General features: G+C 48.9%; 1 protein-coding gene across 3 annotated transcripts in view; it reads right to left on the bottom strand.

Annotated features, from left to right (window-relative positions):
• Positions 1–24572, bottom strand: part of ATP2A3 (ATPase sarcoplasmic/endoplasmic reticulum Ca2+ transporting 3) — a 63366-nt gene extending 38794 nt beyond the window's left edge. For 2 of the 3 annotated variants that reach the window (XM_058818052.1, XM_058818053.1), the window contains exons 1-4: positions 24374–24572; positions 1780–1797; positions 1278–1360; positions 31–135 (exon numbers count right to left, since the gene is read on the bottom strand). In XM_058818052.1, coding sequence (XP_058674035.1) covers positions 31–135; positions 1278–1360; positions 1780–1797; positions 24374–24491 — 324 coding nt within the window. In that variant the 5' untranslated portion in view covers positions 24492–24572. Of the gene's footprint in view, positions 1–30; positions 136–1277; positions 1361–1779; positions 1798–23535; positions 23739–24373 lie in introns of those variants that run through there. The other variant, XM_058818055.1, reaches the window with a different exon arrangement.
• Positions 24573–26146: the final 1574 nt, after the last annotated feature.

Below are 26146 nucleotides of genomic sequence, written 5' to 3'. Positions count from 1 at the left end.
GGAGCAGACGTGGAGGGCAGCTGTGCTCACCTGCCACACCCCCACCACAGCATTGGCAATCAGGATCATGATGATGACAATGGGCTCCACAAACGCCGTCGTGGTCTCCTCCCCTTCCTCAAACCAGGCCAGGATCTGGTGGCAAGACAAAAGAAGGAGCACAATGTGGTTCCAACCAGAGCAGCAACATCTTAAGGAGGATGACGGAAAAAGAGCCAAACCACAGGTGGTTATTTGCTGGAGAGGGAACGGCCTGGAGGTGGCCAGACCCACATGGTTTGGTCAAAGAGTGGAATTGCCATGTCCCACTGCTGGAGCCTCCAGTGCTCTGCTGGGATAAGCTGAGGCACTGAACAAGTGGGGCTGGAGCAAGCAGCCATGCAATGCCTGAATGAGTGCCTGCTGCAGGAAAGCCTCTCTCTGTGTTCAGGGCTCCTGTGGGGACACCATGGCCATGAGCTGATGAATGGAGACACCAGGCAGCACTGCAGCCTCTCCTGGGCAGAAGCTCAGTGAAGCAACACAAATAATCAGTGCAGTAAGAGCAGCCCTGCAGAGCAGGGACTGACCTCGTGGCTTCCACCACCCTGAGCCCCCCTCTCCACCCCAAAAGGCCTCATACCACAGTACAGATAAAACATAAATGTTTCCACTCCATTTAACTGCTCATCAATCTGCACTGTGTCAACACAGCAGCACCTCTCTGCTCTGTCACAAGGACCTGACCTCTGGCACAGGGCTTCACACCTGCTCTACCTGCACTCACTTCATTGCATGCTGTTTTGGGAATGTCTTAAACCCCACAAGGGACCAGCCTTCCCCCTTATCTACCCATGGGTCACATCCTAAAGGAAGAGACAGGAGTCTCAGCTTTGCCATCCTGCTGCCAAACACACTGACTTACACTCAAAAAAACCCCAATTGTTCTCCAGCACCTTAGTGGGAAACATTTCCTCATGCAGAGATGCTCCCAGAGTAGATTGTGGGCAAAACTGCACTGACAGTTCAGTCCTGGGGCACAGCAAACCAGGCTCAAATCATCAGCCTGGAACAGCCCAGGGAGCTCTTTGATATCACTTTTGGTGCCTTTTGATCAGCATCACTGAAAAATCTTCCAGTCCCATCTTTAAGCAATGCAGTGATGTTGCCACCATGCCCTACAAACCACTGCTCTGCAGCTGCACCTCCTTCATCCCACAGGTACCTGCCCTCCTTTCCTCTTCAAATGTCACCTCTGTGTGCCCCAGAAGGTGCCACCCCAAGCCCTGGGTACTCACAAAGGACAGAAAAGCTGCCATCAAAAGGATGCGGACGAGAAGGTCTTCAAACTGCTCCAGGACCAGCTCCCAGAGGGACTTTCCTGGTGGGAAAACATGAAGCCAAGCACAATCAGTGCTCAAAAAAATCCCCAGAAGACAGGTAGACCACTGAAGCCCTGAGAGCCACAGAACCATATCCCTGCTTGCTTCAGGGCTGCCCCTTGGCATTGGTGAGGACATGCAGCACTGTGGAGGCTTCTCTCTAAAATGAAATGCTTCCATTTCTGGCACTGCCCTGCTTTCACTGGGTCTAGTTTTAAAAACCCTCTGTGTTTCTATCCACAGAAGTAGCCTCACCACCACAGAGAAGCTCTACAGCCAGCCCAGCTTTCTCTGGGCTCAGATTAAAAGACCAAGATTAAAACCAAGATTAAAAGACCCCAAGGTTCCCTCCGCCTTGTCCCCAGCAAACTCCACCCAGACTCAAGGCATGCACTGCCACCTCCAGCCCAGGACTTACCTTCTTCTGCAGGGAGCTCTGTGGGTTTTCATCAACAGCCCAAGGAGCATAGGATAGCAACAAATGATAAAAATAAAAAGATCATTAGTGATTTGGACCCAGGCTAGCAATCCCTTCCCTTATGCCTCACTCAGCATCCCAAAATGCAATTTTTTCTGCACAAATTCCCACATCAAGGCAGCTTGTCCTCAAACTTCTCAGTCCAACACCAAGTGAGCAGCCCTGGAAATTTCATTTCCCTGCTCAAGTGGCTCCAGCAGCATTTGTTCCTACACTCAGCCTGCCTAAAAAAATATTCCTCAGGAGCTGCCCTCTCCAAATCCAAGACACAGAAGTGCAACCATCCCATAAAATGCCCTGCCAGAAACCCAGTACAGCCCCACTGGGGACTGTAACTTTCAGACCATATTTCCTACTAATCTGTAGTACTTTACAGCCTGCAACGCTCTAGGAAACAAATCCAAGGGCGATGCTCAGCTGCTCCAAGCTGCCCTCCTGAAGCCACCCAGGGGGTGCAGAGCCTCCATCCACACTGCTGCCAGCCAAACCCAAGGCCAGGCACCTGTAGAACCTTAGAGAAACCCAGGGGCTTCCAAGCACCCAGCACAGATTGTCCAAAATTTCCACATTCCAGGAGAGACTGTGACCTTCACGTGCAGCCACGACCACTGGACAATGTGATGCCCTAAGAGATTTGAGCTTTTATATTTTCCAAATATTTCTAATCCTGCAATTCTTTCGTGTTTCACTCCAAACTCCATATAGTGTTAGCCTACAGCTTTCCCATTTTGGTCAGACAAAGCAATTCCTCTCCAGACCTGGGAATCAGGGACACCTCACTGCCTCAGGCCCCAAGAGATGGGAACAAAAGTGAGTTGGGGGGAGCAAACTTGGGGTAAATTACCTAATTACCTGAAGCTGTAATTGCAAGATTAACCCCCAATATGCAAATGGACCAAATTTATAAAAGTGTGAAAACCCATGACCTGCTGTCCATTTTGGGTGTAGCCCCTGGAGGGCTTCATCTGCCCTAAATGTACCTGAAGGCCCTTCAATAAATATAAATAAACTGCTTTTTATTCTCTTAATTTTGTCTGGCCTCTGGTTTTAGGTCCCAAAAGGCATCAATGCTCAAACCCTGGCCCCTTCCAAGGGAATCCTCCTGCTCCTGGGCAGCCATGGGGGAGCTGGGCCTGCTGAGGCAAGGCTGGGCCCAGGACTGTGAGGCCCTCACCCAGGGAATGCTCAGGAGTGACCAGGGAGGAACCCAGGGAGGGCTCAGGAGTGATCCCCCTGATTTTGGGGGCTCATGGGTGCTTGTGTCCACTTGCCCCCATCAGAATTCCCAGAGTGGGTTGGGTTGGAAGGGGCCTGAAAGTTCATCTTGTTCCACCTCCTGCCATGGCAGGGACACCTTCCACTAGACCAGGTTGCTCCAAGCCCCATCCAGCCTGGTCTTGGACACTTCCAGAGATGGGGCTGCCACAGCTGCTCTGTGCCAGGGCCTTCTCATCCTCCCAGGCAAGAATTCCTTCCCAATGTCCCATCTACCCCTGCCCTCTGGCACTGGGAAGCCATTCCCCTTGTCCTGTCACTCCATCCCTTTTCCAAAGCCCCTCTCCAGCTCTCTTGTAGCCTTTTTAGGCACTGGAAGGGGCTCTGAGGTGTCCCCAGAGCCTTCTCCTCTCCCCACATCTCTCAGGATACTTCTGCACCCCATGGAGCTGACAAGAAACCCATGACAGCTCTGGGTTAATGGTTAGACTCAATGAACTTAGAGGTTAACTTAATTCTACGATAAAACAAGATGTTTCTCCAACTCCTTGTGTTTCTGGAGGGAATAAGGGACCAGATGAGCCCAAGAGGAGCCAGCCTGAGACAGACACTGATGCCCCACCACCGTGGCTGTCTGCAAACACCCCCAGCATGGAGCCCTGAGTGAAAGCAGGAAGTGAAACCTGCTCATCTGTTTTCCATCACCTATTTTCACTCAGAGGAATGAAAAAAAAAAAACAAACAAACCCAAACCAAACCTACCTTCACTAAACCAACCACTGAAAACAAGAAGCCTGAATGTGCTCATGCTTCAAACTGTACCAGGGCCTCCTCAGCCCTCACAGACACACCCACCATGAGCTGATTTAAACCCACATCCCCCTGGGTCAGGCTGCTCTGATCCCTGCCACTGTGAGACACAGAGCAGCACACAATGCCTATAATTATTTTTATACCTTTTATATTTTTATGTATTATATATATATATATATATATATATAGTATATTTATATATGAAAATAAATATATATTTATTATAGTTTTATACATTTTATATTTTTAGTTTTATTATAAACTATAATTTCTATAGAAAAAAAATTAATATTGGAGCAGTCCTCACAGACACACCCACCATGAGCTGTTTTAAACCCACATGCCCTGGATCAGGCTGCTCTAATCCCTGCACCGTGAGACACAGAGCAGCACACAATGCCTGTAATTATTTTTATACCTTTTATATTTTTATTTTATATATATATAAATTTTATTATATGTAATTATATATATGTATTAAATATATCTGTATACATAATATATATTACATATAATATTTATATATATAATTAAATATATATTTTATACTGTTTATATTTTTATATATTTCAATATATTTATTATCTTTTTATACCTTTAATATTTTTATTTTTAGTATAAACTATAATTTTTATAGGAAAAAAATTAATCTTGGAGCACCTTTAGTGTTTCAATCACTCTACAGGGCATGTCAGAGCAAAGTGTCCTTTCATAGCCAGTTCCTCTCCACCCCCAGCTTCCTCTCCCCAGCCCAGAGAGCCTCCAAAATTAAAAGCAGAAGAGATGTGCTACTGCTATTTCCATCCAGACTGCACTTTAGGGGTGCAAGAGGGCTGGGGGCAGGCAGGTGCCCTCGGGGAGGCAGCTGGGGCTCCCACAGCTCCTGGCCCAGCCTGGGGTGAGTTTCCACCCTGAGCAGCCACCTGGAACTCTCAGTGCTGTCCCACACTGAGTTTGCATCAAGAGTGGCAGCAGCACCTTCACAGGGCTGGGGCTTTGCATGAGATCTTGATGAAAGTTCACCAAAATGGGTTTGTGTGAACTCAGGAAACGTGCACAGGGGAGGCAGCTGAAAGCCTGCACAGTGACACTGCCTCCTGTCACCAAACCCCAAAGGCAGCAATGCTGCTGCAGGCACCTCCCAAACCCCCAGGTTTGAGTACTGCTGCAGGCAGCTCCTGCTCTCAGTAACTCCTTCCTCCACTCTTCAAGGGGCAGCTCAGCACCCAACACCCAGAGAAAAAGGGCAGAAATTCACAATAAGTTCATATTTTTGGGTGAGAACTGATAAAAACACACTGGAAAACAGGAAAGTTTGGGGCTGGAGTTTCTCCCTGACACATCCAAAGCCTCACTAGAAATAAGAGGGTTTGCTGCTCCCCAAACCCCAAGTTCTGTGTGAGTCACCAGCAGTGCTGCCATGTCCCATCCTGCAGGGAAACCCACCCCAGGCAGGGAACCAGGAAAATCCCAAATCTGTCATTCCCTTGGGACAACATGGTGAGTGGAACCAGGCTGGAATGGAAACTCCTGGCTGGCACCTGAATAGCCCCTTTCTTTGAAATCCAGCCCTGGGCAGGAGCTCCCAGCCAGAACACAAATGCAGTGACACCACCAGGGGTGGAAAGGGGCAATGGTGCCTCAGAGAATCCCAAAATGGGTCACCCACATGCACCATAAATACTCAGCCTCCCCATCACAGGACCTGCAGCTTGTGGACACCTCTGTGGTTCCTCTGCTCCTGCTCTCCTGCATGGCAGCTTTGGAGAGCAGAGCCAAGAAAGAGGAGACATCCCAAGAGCTGCTTTTTCCTGCGTGCCAGATGAGGTTTGCTCACACCAGTGACAGCCACTCATTCAGGGCTGCTTCAAAAGGCATCAGAAAGATCAAATAAACAAGATACAACCCCCCTCCCATGGCAAACACCACTGGTTTGCTGTTCCTGTCATTCCCCAGCGTTCACCCCTGCTCCAGCCCGGCCCTGCACTTTGCAAAAGCCCAGAACCTTCTGGCTGGGGAATCCACTGTCCAAAAAATAAGCAAATTCAGTCAAATTAAGCAAATTAGGCAAATTAAGATGTCACAGCAAAAGAGCACTGTCCCCTCTGGGTTAAGGCATCACCACCACCTCAGAGGGCTTTGCCTTGCAGGGACACATCCACAGCTCCAGGAATGCTGAGAATTTGCAACTTGCTCTGAGCTTGCCAGATCATGACATCTCTCTTTGCTGTGCCACCACATCTGTGGTGATGTTTGGTCCATACCAGGGTGCAGAATATCCACACAAGATGCTCCAAGGAGCCGGGGCACGCTGGGCAGCCGTGGGGCTGTTCCAGCAGGAGGTGAATCTCCAGCTCTGCCAACTCAAACAGGGCTGGCAGCCCACAGCTGGCGCCTGCAGCATGCCAGGGCACGGCAGTCAGGTGATGAAAAGGTAAATAAACAGTGGTGCCACCCAGGAGCACAGCACAGCTCTGCCCAGGCTCTGGGACAGCCCCGTGTGACGACAGTGCTCACAGGGATCCCAGGATGAGGGACGAGATAAGGATCTGACTCCATGTTTCAGAAGGCTTGAATTATTGTTTTATGATATATATTACATTAAAACTATACTAAAAGAATAGAAGAAAGGATTTCATCAGAAGGTTGGCTAAGAAAAGAATAAAAAGGAATGATAACAAAAGCTTCTGTCTTTTGTTATCATTCGTTTTTCTGACAGAGTCTGAGCCAGCTGACTGTGATTGGCCATTAATTACAAACAACCAACATGAACTAATCACAGATGCACCTGTTGCATTCCACAGCAGCAGATAATCAATGTTTACATTTTGTTCCTGAGGCCTCTCAGTAGGAAAAATCCTAAAGAATTATTTTCCATAAAAGACGTCTGTGACAGCCCTGCTCTCCCGGCCAGAGCAAACACACACCCGGACAGGCTGGCACTGGGGGAGCTTCAGGGAAATGTTTGAGTTTTTCCTGCTGTAACAGGAGCAAAAATCCCTGGAGCACATCCCTGCACAGCTGGTGTTTCTCCATCCTGCCCTGATCCCATTCTGCTTTGGGGAAAGGGAGGAACAAGGTGACATCTCAGAGGCCAGCATGTGACAAAGCAACCCCTGGTGCACATCCCAGGGTGCAATCCACAACAGCAAACATCCTGAAATTCCATTTCCCTCACCATTTCAGGAGCTTCCCTTGGATAAAATCAGATTTCCCTCATGGGAAACCCTTCTGCCCCCAAATGATGTGGGAAGAGCATGATGCCCTCTGGGAGAATAATGATGAGCATCACGTCCAGGCCCAGCTTTCTGCTCTAAATAACTTATTCAAGCTATATTTCTATGTTGTTATCACTTTTTTTTTTTTTCTCTCACTGCCTTTAGTATCTTTTCCCTTATGCAAGGAAGGGGAAATGAATGTGCAAAATAAGGGATGCATCCAATTCCTTTGGACTTTGCTGACAGGCAGTAAAGCAGCAGTGAAAAGGGTAAGAAAACCCTGAAACAGCCCCAGCTGAGAGAGCAGCTCCTGTCCTGTGACACAAAGCAGGAGCCCAGGCAGGGCTGCTCTGGGATCCTTCTACCATCCCACACGACAGCAGGCAGGATAAACTGTTATTTTAACTGGCTGCCTTTCCCAGGGCCGGCTGCAGGGGAAGGATCCCATCCTGCAGGGGTGTCTGCTCTGCCTCACCCTGCTGACAGCCAGCACTGCACACCTCCACTCCCCAGAACTGCTGGGGACAGGCTTGGCTGGAGTGTTAACTCACACTGAGCCCATAAATCCCAGCTGAGGATGGAGAGTGAGGCTGCTTCTCATCCTCACTGGGAGAAGTGTGAAAAGCAGCGTTTGGCAGCTGTGTGCCTGGGGATTTCAGCGTTATCTGCATGCAAACACTCAAAGCCTGATGGTGCTGATGCTCCCAGAGGACAAAACTCAGTGATCCAAGTGCCTGGCTGTGCATGACTTAACTCACCCACACCACGTCCTGTTGGGAAGGACGAAAGTTTGACAAGAAAGTCTCACAGATATGTGTGCTTAGCAGAAAGATTTTTAAATGTAGAGTCTGATGAAGGAATAGAGATGGAAGCAAGTTTTGATATAGAAGAAAAGAATTGCTGAGCCAATTTTACTGGATAACCAAGAAGGCAAGAGGATATGTTAGTTAGAAGGGGTTTTCATGACTTAGAGCAAAGGATAAACCCACCTCAAACAAGATGTTTTTACCGAGCAGAAAGAGAGCACAGGCAAACAAGGCAGCAAATGTGGCAAGCAGAAAAAAGGTCTCAGAATTTTCCACTGCAAGAAAACTGAAAAACAACTTTGAGCTTAAACTGTAATGTACTGACTTTTAGTGATTGGAGAACAGTAACATGAATATGGTAATTATAGTAGCTATGATAGGCTATAGATAAAAGTTAAGGTATAGATTGGTTCTACTGTATTAAAATGCTCAGCAAAGAAAAGTGTATAATGTATTGTAACCAAAAGAAAAGTCTATAATGCATTGTAACCAAAAGAAAAGTCTATAATGCACTGTAACCTAAACTCAGGGTCTCCAGGCCTGCCTGCAGCTGGAGCTGACAGCTGTGGGCACAGCTCTGTCACCCATGACCCTGGACTGCTGTAATACCTTGGATACAATAAACTGCATTTTGGAGACTGCCTGGAGTCCCACATCCCTCATTCAGGCTCTTACAGCTTCCCTTTCTGCACAGCTCCTGAGCACCACAGCATCCCTGGAGCTGGCCCTGCACCCTGTGCCAGGGCAGGGGTGGCTCTGCTCGGGCACAGTGGCACCCTCAGGGTGCAGCTAAAGGGACCCTGCCTGCTTCAGCCTCTGCCCCCACATCCACGTCTGAAGGAGCTGGGGCTGTTTAGCCTGGAGAAGAGGAGGCTCAGAGGTGACCTCATTGCTCTCTACAGGTACCTGAAGGGAAGCTGCAGACAGGTGGGGTTGGTCTCTGACAGAAGCAGAGGACACAGCCTCCAGCTGCATTAGGGAAGGTACAGGTTGGATATTAGGAAAAGGGATAGGTTGGATATTAGGAAGAAATTTTTCACCAAAAGAATAATAAAGTACTGGAATGCTCCTTCCAGCGAGGTGGTGGAATCACCATCTCTGGAAGTGTTTAAATAAAGACTGGACATGTCACTGGATGCTATAGTCTGGTTGAGGAGTTAGGGCACAGGTTGGACTCGATGATCTTAGAGGTCTCTTCCAACCTCATTATTCTGGGAATCTGTGATCCCCACAAGCTACTGCACCAATGTGGGGGCACATACACTCCAAAGATCACCTAGCCTTTCCCCAGAAAAGCCCCAAAGGTTAAACCCATCAGGCAGCAGCCCGCTGAGACCCAGCAGGGTGAGGGGCTGTCCCAGGGCACCCCCTTGGCACAGGGGGCACTGACCCTGAGCACCCAGCATGGAAACCCCAGCCCTGGGTGGGCACAGCTGCAGGGAGAGCCCCCAGACCTGCAGCCAGCAGCGTTTCCAGCTGTGCTGAGCCTCTGCCACCCAAGGAGCACAGGAAATAAAAAACAAACTAAAACTCTCAGAGGTGCAGGCACAGCACTGGGGGCACAGAATCACAGACTGGTTTGGGTTGGAAGGGAACTTAAAGATCATCCTGTTCCAATGCCCTACTTTGGGCAGGGACACCTTCCACCATCCCAGGTTGCTCCAAGCCCTGCCCAAGCTGGCTTGAACACTTCCAGGCATGGGCCATCCATCCCCATCCTTGGGAGATGCCACAGCCAAGCCAAGCCCTGCTTGGTACCACAAGCAGGGACAATCCCAGAGGATCCAGCCCCTCCCCTGCCCTCCACCAGCCCAAGGAGCTGCTCCCAAAGCCAGGGGTGGTTTCCTGCTGTGGTGGCTCTGGGTGTGCCCTAGGTGGGGAGCCCTCCAGCCCCAGCCCTTATTTGCCTATCGCCTCACAGCTGCTTTTTCCTGCGTGCCAGGTGAGGTTTGCTCACACCAGTGACAGCCACTCATTCAGGGCTGCTTCAAAAGGCATCAGAAAGATCAAATAAACAAGATACAACCCCCCTCCCATGGCAAACACCACTGGTTTGCTGTTTCTGTCATTCCCCAGCGTTCACCCCCTGCTCCTGCACTTTACAAAAGCCCAGAACCTTCTGGCTGGGGCATCCACTGCCCCAAAAATGAGCAAATTCAGGCCAGCTGGGGATGGCAGCAGCTGAAGGAGCACATGAGGAGGGATAGCAGAGGTTTAAGGGCCAGAAACATCCTTGCTGTTTTCCAGGCAATGCTTTAGGGTAAAATGATCCAACCGCTTTCCTCACTGGCACCTGGACTCTGTCAATGGCTGGCAAAAAATTCAGCCCCAAAAATTCCTGGTTTGGGTCACAAGGCTTGCTGGGGCAGACAGAGCTCCAGACCAGCTGCTCATCCTACCCTCAAACTCACAGATTCTGAACACAGCCCAGCACCATCGATTCCCCCAGGACAATGATGGGGTCCCAGTGGAGAACTGGGGGCACTGCTCAGTCAGAAGGGAAAGCTGAAAGCTCATTTGCTCCTTTTTCGGCCAGCTGAGCTGATCTCAGCAGGTCAGGGACCAGGAAATGCAGTTATGCTGGATGTGCCCCCCAAAATCACCAAAGAATCAGCAAACCCAGCCCTGTGCTGCCTCCTTCTCCCCAGAAATTCAGAAGTGACATCCCTGTGCCGAAGGAGAAGCCACCGCCCCCATGTCCCACTGTCCAGGGAAACAGGGATGGAGGAGGGACTGTGGCATCTGACCAATGGTCCAAGAAGCAGTGTGAAATAAATAAGGAAAGCCTCACCCATCCCACTTTAAACTTCCCTTCCTTTATTCTTGGAAATGGCTCATCCCCAAAATGTTGGGCAGCACAAGCTTCCCCTCACTGCACTTCAGGGGGGTCCATAAACCCTGCCCAGCCCTGAGCATCCTCCTCCCATGCCACAGTGAAAAACAAATTGCTTCCTTGCCATTATCCCACCTCCCTTAATGCCAGGAAAACAAGCACAGAAGGTTTTGCCCATTTTGCTCTGATAAAACGAAGCTGCCACTTGGGCTTGCCCCTCCAGTGCCCGCTTGGTGTTTGCAAGAATAAAATCTTGGAGACATTTAAAGGAAAAATCTTAAGGAAATGGGGCTTGAAGCCACATCCCCTCACCCCTGTCCCCCATCAGCACCTGGAGACGTTTAAAGGAAAAATCTTAAGGAAATGGGGCTTGAAGCCACATCCCCTCACCCCTGTCCCCCATCAGCACCTGGAGACGTTTAAAGGAAAAACCTGAGGGAAATGGGGCTTGAAGCCACATCCCCTCACCCCTGTCCCCATGAGCACCCCCAGCAGATCCTGGGATTGCTCTGGGAGTGGGAGGGAGTGGGAAGGAGGAAACCCATGGCTCCAGCCAGGGATGGATTATTTGAGCAAACTAAAAGCAGCAGTTTGTTCCCTCCTGCACCAACGCAGCGGAAAGAATTTCCAGCTCCGGCTCCCGGGTGGAAAAGCTAAAAATCTGCATTGAAATAGTAACAGTTTTGGAAAAAAGGAGAAAACAAACCCAAAACCCCACAACCACTACAGGAGCTTGAAGAAAATAAAGCTAAAGGTTCCATGACTTTTTTTTTTTTTTTTAGTTTTGGGGTCATGTTGGGTATTTTTTGCTTCTCCCCACCTCTACTTCAAGCAGACCCTTTCCATAAGTGCAGGGAAAGGCAAGGGAGGGACTCTGCCTCATCTGGGAACCTTCTGTCACAATTACCACAACCCCAACCAAGGCACATGCTGCAACCTCAATATAATCTCTTCTTCCACCCGAGAAATATCATTTTATTTCCTCATTTATCACCCTAAACCTAATTCTTCAGCTAAGTGTTAAGTAAATAGGGAGTTTTTGTCTCATTGTTTTGGGCTCTGCTGCACCCTTGGCTGCTCCCCACATCCCTGAGGTGCTCAGCTGCCCCCAGAGCCAGCAGAGTGACCAGAAAGCCCCAGCCAGGCCAGGGGCAGTGCAGGGGGGGATCTGTGCCCCCTCCAGGCACACTGGGCAAATTTGGCCACTTGAAGCAGCTCCAACACCAGTGAGAAATTCTCAATAATGTGATTTTCCTGGGCAGCACTTTAGGAAACCGAGCACAGGAGCTGCAGAGGTGGCAGTGCCAGGAGCCCCAGTGATGCCCCCAGTGCCAGGTCAGCTCACAGGGTGCCCAGCACCTTCAAACACCCCAGGGGAGGAACCAAAATTGGGCTGAGCCTTTCAGCTGAATTCTGCAAGAATTGGGAAACAACAAGGTGGGACCACGTTTGGGATTTTTTTTTTTTTTTCTAAAAATCCCAAAGGATTTAAGAAAAATCCTATTTTTCCAAAAAATATTTGAAAATACTCCAAGTAAGAAAATGAGACTGGGATGCATTTTTCCAAAGGGATGTGTTTGATTCTGGAGGAGAGATGCTGCTCAGAACACAGAAATTCTGCTGTGCCCAGTGGGGGAACAGCAGAACTCCCTCCCCAAGGACCAGCTCCAATATTCCTTTACACTGAGACAAGCAACTTCCACGAGGTTGTAATAAACCATTAAAGATATCACATTTGTATGTCTTGGAAAATATACCAATAAATAATAAAAATAAGTAAGAAACAGAAATAATAAATTACATTACAAATGTAGCTAAAGTTACTGAAACAGAGCCCCAAACCTGCAGTGTCCATTTTAAAAAAGAAAAAAAAAACCCAAACCAACAATAACAAAACACAAACAAAAAACCCAAACACACACACACAAAAAAAAGGAAAAAAATACCAAAACCCAACAACTACAGGATATTGCTTTTAAATCCAAACTGCATCTTTTCCCCTTCCCTGCCAAGGTGAGGAACCTGCTCACCCTGACCCCTCCAAAAGCTGATGTTTGTTTTAATTGCTATCTTTTAATCAATCCTGCCTGCAGCCAAGCCCCAGGGCCCAAACTCTGCATTTATGGATCATGAACACCCAGACTGTGAACATTGGGGTGGAAAAATTCCCTGCCCCAAGCTCGAGGCTGAATGGATCCAACTCCATCCTCGATGTGCTCAGGTCTGGAGGGAGTTGGGTTGGAGTCTTTTTTCCATTTGTTTGTTTTCTGGAGGAAATGTTTCCGTCATGGCAAACCTGTGGGGAATATCAAAGTTTGAATATGGCATCCCATCCCAAGCCATCGGCCATGATCAATAAAATCAGGATGATAAAATACATCCAGGGTAATGTATCCCTTAATCCACATGGGTTGCTTTTAACTCAAACTGAGATTATCAATCATGAATTTATTTTGCAGAACTCCTTGCCCCAGATGACCTGCCTCCACCCCTCCTTTTGCTTTTTCTGGTATCTGTTCTCAGAGAACAGTCTATTTTCAGCAATGCTCTTGGATGGGTTTTCATGGAAAATGAAGTCTACCCGGCCCTTAGTTTGGATTATATCACAAGAAAAAAATTTCTGTAGGATAGAAAGGATCTGTTTTTCCGGATGCGAAAAAAGGGGTGAGTTGGACAATTAATGCTTTTCATGGATGAACTCTCTGGGGATCACACATTTCTGTGTAGTTGAAGGAGTTCCTTTCCTGGAATGAGATACTTGGAGATCCCTGGAAATATGAGTCCCTTCTAGGGTTTTTTCATAATCACCTCCCAAATATACATAATATCTGTGTGCGTGATTATGAAGATGAAATATTATACATATATGTATGAAATATTAAAATATTATACATATATGTATACAAGCATAATACCAACATATATTTGTACTTAAGGATAAAATCATATATATATATATATATATAGGGAATATATAAGGATAAAATCTTATATATATATAAAAAATAAATACAGGGAAATATAAATATATTTGAGTGGAAAAGGGAAGAATAATTTGAATTAGGCTTTATACAGGCCTATAAAGATGAAATATTACACATATATGTATACAAACATTATACCAGCATATATCTGTGCATACGAAAAAAATCTTACATATAAATACAGGGAAATATAAATATATTTGAGTGGAAAAGGGAAGAAGAATTTGAATTAGGCTTTATAAAGGCCTGTAAAGATGAAATGTTACACATATATGTATACCAACATGATACCAGTATATATTTGTGCATAAGGATAAAATCTTATATATATTAGAGAGAGATATAAAAATACAGGGAAATCAAAATATATTTGAGTGGAAAAGGGTACAATAATTTGAATTAGGCTTTATAAAGGCCTGTAAAGATGAAATGTTGTACATATATGTATACCAACATGATACCAGCATATATTTGTGCATAAGTATAAAATTATATATATATATATACATATATGTAAATACAGGGAAATCTAAGTATATTTGTGTGGAAAAGGGAAGAATAATTAGAATAGGCTTTATAAACAGAGGAGGAACCCCAGAATGGGTTTGAAGCAGCACTGCAGAGTAGCCCCTTCTCCTGGGCCACTGCAGGAATCCCCTCTGGAGGGGAGCACAGAAGATCCCTGGCTCTCAAAAGCGTGGAAAAGCCCAGAAAAGCTGCAAACCCCCAAAGAACACCCCAAGGATGACCCGAGGGGAACCCTCCGTGCTCCATCACTTCCCCTCTCCCTGCTGAGCCAGCCTTTTCCATTTTCACTTTTCCACTCGCTCCCCACAGGTTCCTTAATTTAGCCCTGCTGTTGACTCGGGAGGCTGCGGAATGGAAAAAGGAAAGCGCAGACAGGCAGGTGAGGGGAAGGGGAAGGGGAGGGTTATCCCGACCTCGGCTGCCCGGCGGCTCCTGCTGGGCTGGGTCCAGCTCGGCCGGGCCCCGGGGATTGGGGCACGGCCGGAGACAGGGACACCGCTCAGATAAACCCAGCTCAGCTAAACTCGGCTCAACTGAGCCCAGCCAGCCCAGCTAAGCACTGCCCAGCTCAGCTAAACTCGGCTCAACTGAGCCCAGCCAGCCCAGCTAAGCACTGCCCAGCTCAGCTAAACTCAGCCCAGCTGAGCCCAGCCAGCTCAGCTAAGCACTGCCCAGCTCAGCTCCTCCTCGAGCATCTCTGAGCTTTCACTCCCCTTTGGAAGGAAGCAGAAGAGGAGAGACGCTCCCCCACCCACACAGCCTTCCCAAAAAACAACTGCTTTTTATCACCAACCCATGCAAGGAAAACTGTTTCCAAACCAGAGAAAGAAAGATACAAAACAAAACAAACAACCTCCATCATCATCATCATAATCCCTTCTATTTAGCCCTATATTATTATTATTGTTGTTATTATTTTAAAGCCCACTCTGTATAATAAAGGACGCATCTAACGCAAAACACCCGGAGCCCTGCATGTGCTCTGAGGACAGCTCTGCAAGCGCTCCAGGGGGTTTCTCCAGAAACGCAAGGGAAAAAGCCAAAACAAAATAAAGGAAAAAATGCGTTTTGGCCATTCATGACCCCAGGAGGACACGGAGCGGCTGCGGGGGCTGGAACAGCTCTCTCAGGCAGCCCGGGCACGGTTCATTTGGGGACCCCGGGTGACCGGAGCGCACTCAGGGACAGGGACAAGCCAGCCCGGGTTCCCGGCCATCCCTCCCCCCGCTGTCACACACGGAGCGCTCCAACAGCAGGAAAAACACCCGAAGCAAAAATACCGCGGGCAGGAACCCAGGGGGACACGCGGAGCGAGGAGCGGATTTCCTCCCAAACACCGCACCGGGACCGAGACCGGCACCGAGAGCTTCCCCCCGCCCGCAAGGACCGCCCGGCTCCCAGAGGGACACACACACACACACACAGCTTTTCACTGCCCCGGCTTGGTTTTCCTCCAGAAAAGGGGTTTTGTTCAAAGGTGTCCCATAGTTACTTGCAAATGTTTGTATGGGGGGGAAATTTTTATATATTATATATATATATATATATATATATATATATATATATTTATTTATATTTATATTTATATATATCTGTACTGCATATATATATAGTGTATATATACACATATATATAAAAATATATATAAATTTTATATGTTATCAGTGGGTAAATAAGTTATATTAGTTGGTCATCAAATAAGACACATCTATAATCTCAAATGGGAAATTATACACACACACATATATACTGTATATATATATATATGTATATATACCTATATAAAATATATATTATATATATTATATATATGTTATCAGTGTGTTAATAAGTTATATTAGTTGTTATCAAATAAGACATACATCTATAATCTCAAATGGGAAATTATACACACATATATATACTGTATATGTATTATATATATGTATACATACATATATTTTTTATATATACATATATGTTATCAGTGTGCTAATAAGCTATGCTAGTAGGTTATCAAATAAGACATGCATCTATAATCTCAAATGGGAAATTATACTCATATATATACACTGTATATATACTGTATATGTATTATATATATGTATACATACATATATATTTTAAAAAGATACTATATGTAATACATATATATAATATATATATGTTGTCAGTGGGTTAATAAGTTATATTTTCGGTTATCAAATAAGACATACATCTATAATCCCAAATGGGAAATTACATAAATATATAAAATCTCAAATGGGAGATATATATATATATATGCATAGATATAAAAATCTCAGATGGGACATATGTTGCTCTCAAATGGAGCACATATGTGTAGTCTCAAATGGGACACACATATACAATCTCAAATGAAGACCATGTATATAAAATCTCAAATGGGATACGTAAGTGTATATATCATCTCAAGTGGGTTCAGGTATGACCAGAGGGTACAAAGCCAGGACCTGCATCAGCACATCCAGCAGATTTCTGAGCACTGAAATTTTAGGAGGATTTTGATGATCAGAGCAGTGACACAGGTTTAGGACTATTACAGATCTGGACTTTAACAAGAGCTACAACATTTCAGCTTTCAGCCATCCCAGGTCACAAACTGATGCTACCCTCTGTCCTGAATCCCCAGGGATGTGCTGGACCGGGCAGATGGGATCACCATCAAGCCACAGCCTGACCTCACACTCGCCACCTCTGCGGGTGAGAAAGAGAAAAGGATTTTATAGAGTGATAACGAGTAGCCAAACCTCAGAAACCGGGAGGTTCCCACGGCAAAGCAGCAAATGCTTGTGACAGACACCAGGTTAATCGCTGGTGAGGATTAATTCGGCATCTCAGTGGACTCAGATGAGTCCTCCCTTCTTTCAGGGGATGACTGGCTTGACTACGGCCAGTCATGGAGAGGATCATCAGCATGAATCCCATGAATGCTGAAGGGAATTAGGAGCCTCCAGTGTGTGCTGCAGGCAGCGCTGCAGCCCGGCCCGCCAAGGGTTAACCGCCCCCGGAGCAGCCTCCGGTGCTCGCTCACGTCATGGAAATACTGGAGTAACCACAATTTTCTCTGCTGCTGTTTGGCTCAGTTCTTTCAACATTTCTACACTTCCAGCCCAGATCTCTGCTACCTGTTTTGCAGCGAGGTAGCTGCTACCAACAGCAGCTCCACTGAGCACTGGGGATTTTTTTAAAAATATAGGTTATTGATACACTTTCTACTTCTAGTGCTACAAACACTGAAATACAAAAAAAAGATCCAGACCAAATTCTGCTACCTGTTTTGCAGTGAGGTAACTGGTACTAACAGCAGCTCCACTGAGCACTGGGGATTTTTTAAAAAAATATAGGTTATTGATGTACTTTCTACTGCCAGTGCTACCAACACCAACATACAGGGAAAAAAAAAAAAAGATCATGAGTAACAATATCACCCAAAAAAAGAATTATCATATGCAGAATAATGAATGGGCTTCAACCCCATTCAACACCAGTGTGGGGTTGGTCCTTTCTGAGTTTTCTGCGTGTTAACATTGCACTGGGTTGGACTGAACGCCCAGACAGCTCTGTCCTGCTGCCACCCAGAGCAGCCCAGGCCCCTTCTCCTCCACCCATCCCAGTGCCCTCAGCATCAGCTCCTTCTCCTGCCCAAGGTGTTCCAGCTGAGCAGGAGGGGCTGCCTGCACTGCCTTCACCCCAGCTGAGATGCAATGGGAGCTCATCCTTGAGAACCAGGGGAAGGGACAAAAGGAGGGTGAAAAGTGAAAAAAGGAAAGAAATATTTAAAAAGCTAGCAGAAAAACCCAACATTCTTCTGATAATCATGTATTTTTACCTTGTAACTGAGACCATGAGTGCCAGCAGTGCCAGAAAACATCATCCTGCTCCAGCTCCTGGTCCACTCCAGGTGCCTCCCCTCTGGAACACTTTTCCAGCCCATTGCTGCCCTAACCCACACCCCAGCAGCCAGCCCAGGAGAAAACAGCCTCATGCCTGCAGCTCCACTGCTCCTGACCAGCAGAGAGAAGCAAGGGGCTGGGCAGAGAGCACTGCTCTGATGAGCTTTTCACATCAAAAATAGTGAGTAGGAACTCTAGAGCACCCTCGTGTAATGTCAGCACCCACATGTCCAGCATTACCTGCCCACAGAGGTTTTTTATTCTGCCTTAAATGCCCTAATCCCCCATGGAATGCAACCCAGGTGTTGCTCCTAACTTCTCAGTCCTTCTTTCAACAGCCCTGACAGCATTAACAGGATGGAGCACCCACTGCCCCCCAGGTGATCTGGATGGACCAAGAGAGGAGTTTTGGGGCTGGTCCAGGGAGGAGCCCCTTCCCCAGAAGTGGGGCAGCACCAGCTGGGAAAAAGGCACAGGATGCAAACACTCAGGATCTGGCTCATAGCTCACAAAAAATAACCCTAAAAAAATCCCCCAACAACATTTTGGAGGGGTATCAGCATCCCAACTGACTCTGCGAGCGCTGTGTGTAGGAGAAAAATCAAAGCTGGCTCCTCCAGAGGTTTGAGCATACAAAAAAGCATCAAACCACCTCATTTTTCAGGGCTGTGAAAATAGAAGCACCTTGGGGCTGCCAGCAGCCCTTTGATGGGCAGTTCAGATCCCTGATGCAAATCCCAGGGCAGCCCTGGCAATGCTGCTCTCCAGGGAGGTTTTGTGCAGAGAGCATCAGCCTTGGTCCTGAGAGACCACCAGAAACAACAACCACCTGCTTGAAGGCACTTGAAGTGTGCCTTGCTCAGCCCTGTTTTCAGCCAGCATTTGTACCCCTGGCCCCTCTTCAGGGGCATCACCAGGGCTGTGGCTGTGCCAGGACAGAGCCAAGCCACAGCCAGGAGCCTCCTGTCGTCACACCATCCCTTCTGCAGGAGCAGATCAAACGCAAAGTGAAAAGGCAGCAGCTTGGATGCTTCTCAAAAATTAAAATTCTCCTCAGGAGGAAAAAAGCAGCAGCAGCAGGCATGGAGTGAGGCTTTTTGCTCAAGAAAAATGGGTTTGAGGGAAGCTTTAGAAAGGGAAACTTACTTGCAACATAATTATTAATAGGATTTTTCCGGGATTTACCCTGGGGGGGGAGATGACCACAGAAATGGAACACTGCAAATCACATCTGGAGGTAAGAAAAGGTTTAAAACATGCAGAAAGACCAATGGTGCTGAAATGGCAAAGAGCAGAGGTGTGACTTTGTGGTGATGGCAAGTATGGCTCCGGGATGGCCATACACCCTTGGCTGGAGTAGGGACTTCAAAAGAGACACCTGAATTACTGGGGAAAGGATTACCCTGGGAGAAGAGGGGTATTTTGCTCCTAATGGTGTTTTTGGAGGACACATTCCAGCCCCTTACTGGAAGCAGCACATCCCAAGCCAGCATCTGGGCATGCACAGTGCATCCAGCTCCTCTTAAATCAGTGTTTTGTAGCACCAGCTCTACCACCCCCAGCTTTAAACCCAGCAATGAAATAAAAACACTCATGAAATAACACTTGTGCCACAAGGCAGACCAACCCCAGGGGTAAACACAGGGCCTGCAGGCACAATCCCTTCTCCCACAGCAGTTTCTATGCCTTATGGCCCTGCAAACCTTCCTTCCCTGGTTCCTGCAGCATTTAGACAGCAGATGTCAGTTTTTCTGAACCTTGCTCTTGATTCACAGTGTTTTTTAAAGGTAGGTGTGAATGCAGGTAACCTCAGAGGACGGCATGGGGATGAAAACCCCAAGTTTCCCTGTCAATTACAAAAACTTTGTGTAGTCTCTCCCCAAATTTGAAGGCACTCACAAGGTTTGAATGCCTCAGCATGTCTCCTCAGGGAAAGGATTTGGAGGAGGAGAAGAAAAAAAAAAGCCCCAACCCGTAGCATGTTTATGAATCAGAGTGTTCAGCGTGTGTTTCGGGGGTGGGAGAGGTGGGCGATGCACAGAGGAACAGAGCGCAGAGTTTGATGAGTCAGAAAATGCTGCTTTTCCTCTCCTTGCTGCCACCTCAAATACTTCAGCATGAAATAGAAATTTTTTTCTCTTTTTTTTTTGCTTTTTATTATTGTCAGGAGAGAGCTGGAGCATAACCTTGGCTCGTTAGCAACCGCCAGCAGCAAATCCAACGTCAAGCCCCCGCCGCAGGCGCAGACACACGCGTGTGCCGACACACACACCCCAAAAAGGGTGCAAATAAATCAGCTATCAGCGGTGTTTCTAGCAAAACAGGGGCTCAGATGTGTGCTCCTGCCTTGAGAAAGAGCCTTGGTGGGTTTGAGGAGAGGAGCAGCACAACCCAGGTTGGATTTGGGCTGGGGGATGTCTCCTCCTCCTGCCCAGGCAGGATGGGCACGCAGTGGGAAAATACAGGGATCTGGGGATCCTGAGTGAGGCTGGCAGAGACACAGGGAGGTGTGGTGGAAAAAACAACCAAATTTGCTGGTGGGCTTTGAGCTGAAGCCGTTTTGCAGCTCCATTGCACCTGCAGCAAGGCATGGGATCTGCAGCGCACGGGGTACCACAGCGGGGACACCCCCAGAGCAGAGCAGGGAGAGAAGAGGATGGGTGAGCCCCAAGGAGCCCCACAGGCAGGATGGCCCTGCCCAGCCGAGTTTCCAACCACAGCAGAGCTTCAGAGTCAGAGGAGATGAAAGATGAGATAAACACCCCTATGCTGGAGCCTCGAGTTTGACTCTGCTGACATTCACAGCCCATTTAGGTTACCGATGGAGCAAATAAAATTATGCATACACATTAATGCCTGCAATATCCTGCCTGAAATGTATGCTCATTTACACTCAGAAATCCATTTAGAAGAGATAAATCAGAGCTATATTTAAAACAGAAAAATCACTTGTCTGTCCACAAAGCAACTCCTGCTTACATCTGTTGTTCCTTGGCAAAAATCAAATAATTTCAAGGGAAATTGTGCCCCTTACATTTAGGAAGGGTACATGCCCATACCTTCCTGCTCAGTCTGTTATAAAATAACAGATGTGCATTTGGTTATTTTTGTTTGTTTGGTGGTTTTTTTTTTTTAAGTTTTGTGGTAAAAACAAAAAAAAAAAACAACCTGTGGATCTTGAGCTGGTGGATGGGATGAGGTACAGGGAAGCACCTGCCAGGCACATGTGAGACATCCAAAGCATTTATTAATTAAAATTGACTTGGGAGATTCAGAATTGCCATGGTGAGACCTAAATGTTCTGTGGCTTCTCCAGTTTCCTTGGCAAATGAAAGGCCATGCTGACAGTACTGATGACAGAGCTGAAACGAGAACACAAACTCTTCCTAATGCAGAAATATCTCCTTCCACTCCACTAATCTGTACCACACTGCTTGGCTCCCCAGCCACGAGCTGGAGATACCAAATAATCACTATTGCTCTCTGCTTCCTCCTGCAAATGTGTTTGTGAGCCCTGGATCTGAAAAAACAACAATTTTAAGCTCCAAAAGAATACCGCCCCCAAAAAATGAAATCATTTTATATCAGTCACACCAATGATGGCTGCTTCTCACTTAACGTCAGAGCTCGTTGCAGCTCGTATTTTTTTAAATGCAATAAAAAAGCAGCAGCCAGCAGCTCTGTGAAGCATGTCAGGAGGCAGTTTTTCAGAAAGATGATGTATTTTAGATGGTGATTCACGACCACACTGGCAGTTTGAAGTTCAAGATTAGAAGGAAATGAATGAATGTGAGACAGGAGGGTGCGAAAATGAAAGTAGCTGGAGCTCAGGGCCTGCTCTGCACTTCGAGCCACACAAGATTTTTCTTCCCCTTCTGTGCAAGCTCAAACGAGTCACCAAACTGCCCCACACTCCTGCTGCTAGAGTTTAATTTAAAGCTAAATTGAAGTGCAATTTAATACAGCCCAGCTCGTTGTCCCAAGCTGCTCCCTTGCGGCACCCTCACCCCAAGCAGCTCTCCCAAACAGGACACTCAAGGTGCCTGCTGCCACAACACAACCTGCAAGTTCTCACCGTGCTGGAAAAAACCCCACTTTCTGCTTAACACTAAGGTTTTAAACCAAGCAAACCACATAGGTCCCTATCTGCATGGTTTTAAGGTATTGTAAACCATCTACGTCTCATTTGCACCATGAGAAACACATAAATATTGCTCAGAAATTGCAGAAGTTCAGAATTCTTGAAAACTTTCAACCACATTTCACTGAGGGTTGCACTGCCCTCAAGATTCAGGCACATCACTGCAGGCTGTGCAGCACAGGAGCAGCAGAGCTGGGCTTGGGGGGTGAGAGGCACAGGACACCCCAAAGTCAGCAGCTCCTGTGAGCCAACAGCCCGTGAGAAACCAAAGCTGGGGTGCATGGGAAACAAAACTGCTACATGAGGAGAGCACAGAGCCACAGCTTGCAAGAGGAGGAAGCAAAAAGAAAAAAAAAATTAAAGGCAAACTAATTACCACCACTAACCCTCTGCTCTGCACCTACGTCACAGCTCTGAGCTCCCTTTGTCAAGGCAGAGCCCGGTGCCACCACCGAGCAGCCAACGTGCCTGACTCAGGGATGGTGATTCACTTGGGCAAACAGCACAGGGACAAAGCCACCAGGAGCCCCACCATGGTGATGCCCATGGTGGCACCCTGCTGCACAGCACAGGCCACCCCTCAGCCTGCTCCTGTGGGCCAGAGACTGGCTGCAATTATACCCTGAGATCAGAGCAGCCACCTGTTTGATTAGGATGTATTTTGCATTTAGGATGTACTTTGCATTAAGGATGTATTTTGCCTTCAGCCCCCAAAGCAGAGGGGCTCCTCCCAGTTAACCAGACAGGGCCCCAGCTGCCCTTCTCCAAAATGAAGCCCAGCAGGAGCAGGTGTGATGCTCCATTGCTTGCAGCTCGTGCAGGCGCTCCATGGCAAGAGCTCCCAAGGGCAGCCCTGACCATGCTGGCCCAGGGAACAGAGCTGGAGCTGCCTGGGACAGGGAGCACTGCTGGGATGGATGGGGGGCCCTGAGCACAGCTCAGCACAGCTCAGCACAGCTCAGCTGCTCACAGGGCTGGAGGAGCCACAGCCCTCTGATCCCACCTAACAGACAGAAATGCACACAGCAATGCTGCCAGCATCTACTCGGGCTTCCCTAAGCCTCATCCGTGAGGATCAAGCAAAAAGCAGATGCAACAAGCTCTAACGCAGGGGAGAGTTTACACTCTGATCTCCTGCAGAAGTTTGAGAAGGGACTCACTGCCCCAAAGCACCGGAGCACACCACCCCAACCCTCCTGTTTCCTATGCAGAGTTAAGGACCCAGCTCGGGCACAGCCTGAACAAAGCCACCCTCAAATTACCTGGGTAGGTGCGGACACCCCAGCCAGCCCTTCCTGGGCACACTGAGCACTTTCAAAACGTTTACAGATTCCCCTTCTCAGTGCCGTGAAGACGCCCAGGTGCCCGCAGAGGGTTCCCCGGGTGAGTGTGACACCGGCAGGGCGGGACACACACGGACATTGTCCCCACCACCGCTCCCTGTCCCACAGCACCCACAGGCAGGGCTGCGGCGGGGGCGAGAGAGATCCCCCCAGGACACCTCTGACGGCTCTTCTGGGGCTTCCCTCGGTCACCCGCAGGCAACGAGACCTTCCCCTCTTTCCTTCCTGGTAACGAGATATCGCTGTCCCTCCCCGCTCTCTGTCACTCCGCCAGCGAAATTAACACCCCGCTAATTGCCGACGTTCCTGGCCGCTCGAACCCGCGGCAATTAGCCTTCAATTATAGCCGGTAAACATTGCCCTGATCAACAGGTGTCCCGCGGCACATCCCCAGCGATCCCCGCACAGCCGGGGCCGGGAGGATGCTCCGGGGCAGCACCCCGGACCCTGCCGGGACCGGCGGGGAGGATCTCGGTCCAGATCCGCAACCCCATCCCGGCGGGGAGGATCCCGGTACCCATCCCCATCCCGGTAGAGAGAATCCCGATCCACAACCCCATCCCGGCGGGGAGGATCCCGGTACCCATCCTGATCCCGGCGGAGAGGATCCCGGTCTCGGTCTCAGTCCCAGTCCCCATCCCATCCCGGTCGGGTCCCAGCCGGGATGTCGGTATCCCGTTGCCGGTGTCCCGTTATCCCTGCCCCGTCCCACGCCCGCCCCGCATCCCCCGCACTGATCCCGTCGCTCCGCACTGACCATTGGGGCCGTACTTCTCCCGGTTGCGGCGGACCTGCTCGGGGCTGAGGCCGCAGCTCTCGCTGACCCCGAAGCGGCGGAGCACGTCGAGCACGGGGATGCTGTGCGCCGCCTCCATGCCCCGGCCCGGGGCTGCTGGCCGGGGCCGCAGGAGGCACACGGGGCGCCGCTCGCACGGCGATGCCTCCCTCGGCACCTCTCCGCCCGCCCGCCCGGCGCCGGGCCCGCCCCGGCACCGCCCCGCTCCCAACGGCTCCGAACGGCTCCGTCCCGCTCCGTCCCCGCCTCCCCCGGGGCCAGCGCCGCCCCCTCGGCAGCCCCGGCACCGCCGGACCCCCGCGCTGCGGCTCCGTGCCCGCTGCTGCCCGGGGCAGGGGCTGGAAGGGACGTTAAAGGACATCCAGTGCCACCCCTGCCATGGCAGGGACACCTTCCGCTGTCCCAGGCTGCTCCAAGCCCCATCTAACTTACGCTGTCAGGGATCCCGGGGCAGCCACACCTGCTCTGAGCACCTGTGCCAGGGCTCCCCACCCTCACAAGGAACAATTTTCTCCTGATATCTAATCTAAATCTCCCCTCCTTCCGCTTAAAGCAATTCCTCCATGTCCTGCCAGTCCAGGCCCTTGTTCCCAGTCCCTCTCCAGCTCTCTTGGAGCCCCTTTAGGCACTGGACAGGGCTCCAGGGTCTCCCCTGAGCCTTCCCTTCTCCAGGCTGTGCAGCCCAGCTCTCTCAGCCTGTTGGTGTTCTGTCAGATTTCCAGGCTGAGAAGTGGGCAGGTTTGTGGGCAGTGGAAGCAGTCCAGAGGAAATAGCTGTGTCTTAAGTAGTTAAGAGGAGAAGTAAAGTTTCCATCACAAAAATAATATTAAAAATATCAGGAGCAATAGAAGGAGGTGGGAATGCTGCATGGGTGAAGCTCAGCTGTGGGGTCTAAGGGAGCTGCCTAAGAGTGATGGTCCCTGGGTCCCCTCCAGCACCCTACTTCCAGCTGGAAGCTGAGCATGCCCCATCCCCTCTGCTGGAAGCTCAGCAGTTCCATGCCCACTGCCTTTGGTGGGATCTGGGTTATCACTGTGTGATAGCAGCGGGAGCCCTGGAATTACAAATCCCTGCCTGACACCGGTGGAAACCACTGACACTGCTGCCACTGTGTCCAGAGAGAGGCAGCTATGCTGGGCTGCCTTTGTCCTTGGAAATGTGAGATGGAAATTGTCACTGCAGGGAGACAGAGGAAGGATCCAGGGACCTCCTGTGTGGTACCACCGGAGCACTGTGCATGTCCCAGACAGGCTGGGACGTCCCACACTCCACACTCCTCAGTGCTGCTTGTCCCCACACACAAGGCACAGCATCCCTGTTTGAGGAATGGGTTTATCCTCTTATGGTTTTGCAAGAATTTTTCAACCTGTCTCACTCCCTGTTCAGCCAGGTTCCCTGTCCCCTTCCTGCCATGGTGGGCCAGAGCTCCAGTTGCAGCCCACAAGGGCTTTGCATCCCTCTTTGTCACGGTCTACTTAAATGACCTCTTCCAGCAACAAAATGACTCTTTTTAGCAGCTCCCCCATGCAGCAGAGACCACCATGACAAGTTACCCTGACATGGAAAAGAAGGGTTGCTCCAAAAATCCACTCTACAACCCAGCTAAGGGTCACCACCACCACCACCACACCTGCAGGACATTTTGATGTAGTGCACCTGATCCAGCTCCCCCACTCCAGCAGTTTGTCCATGACCCGGCTCAAACCTGCTCTCAGTGACTCTCCCCATGTGAAC

This window comes from Ammospiza caudacuta, chromosome 20, assembly GCF_027887145.1.
Source record: "Ammospiza caudacuta isolate bAmmCau1 chromosome 20, bAmmCau1.pri, whole genome shotgun sequence".
NCBI lineage: Eukaryota > Metazoa > Chordata > Aves > Passeriformes > Passerellidae > Ammospiza > Ammospiza caudacuta.
The sequence above is the reverse complement of the archived record's forward strand: the minus strand, read 5'-3'. Positions and strand labels throughout refer to the sequence as shown.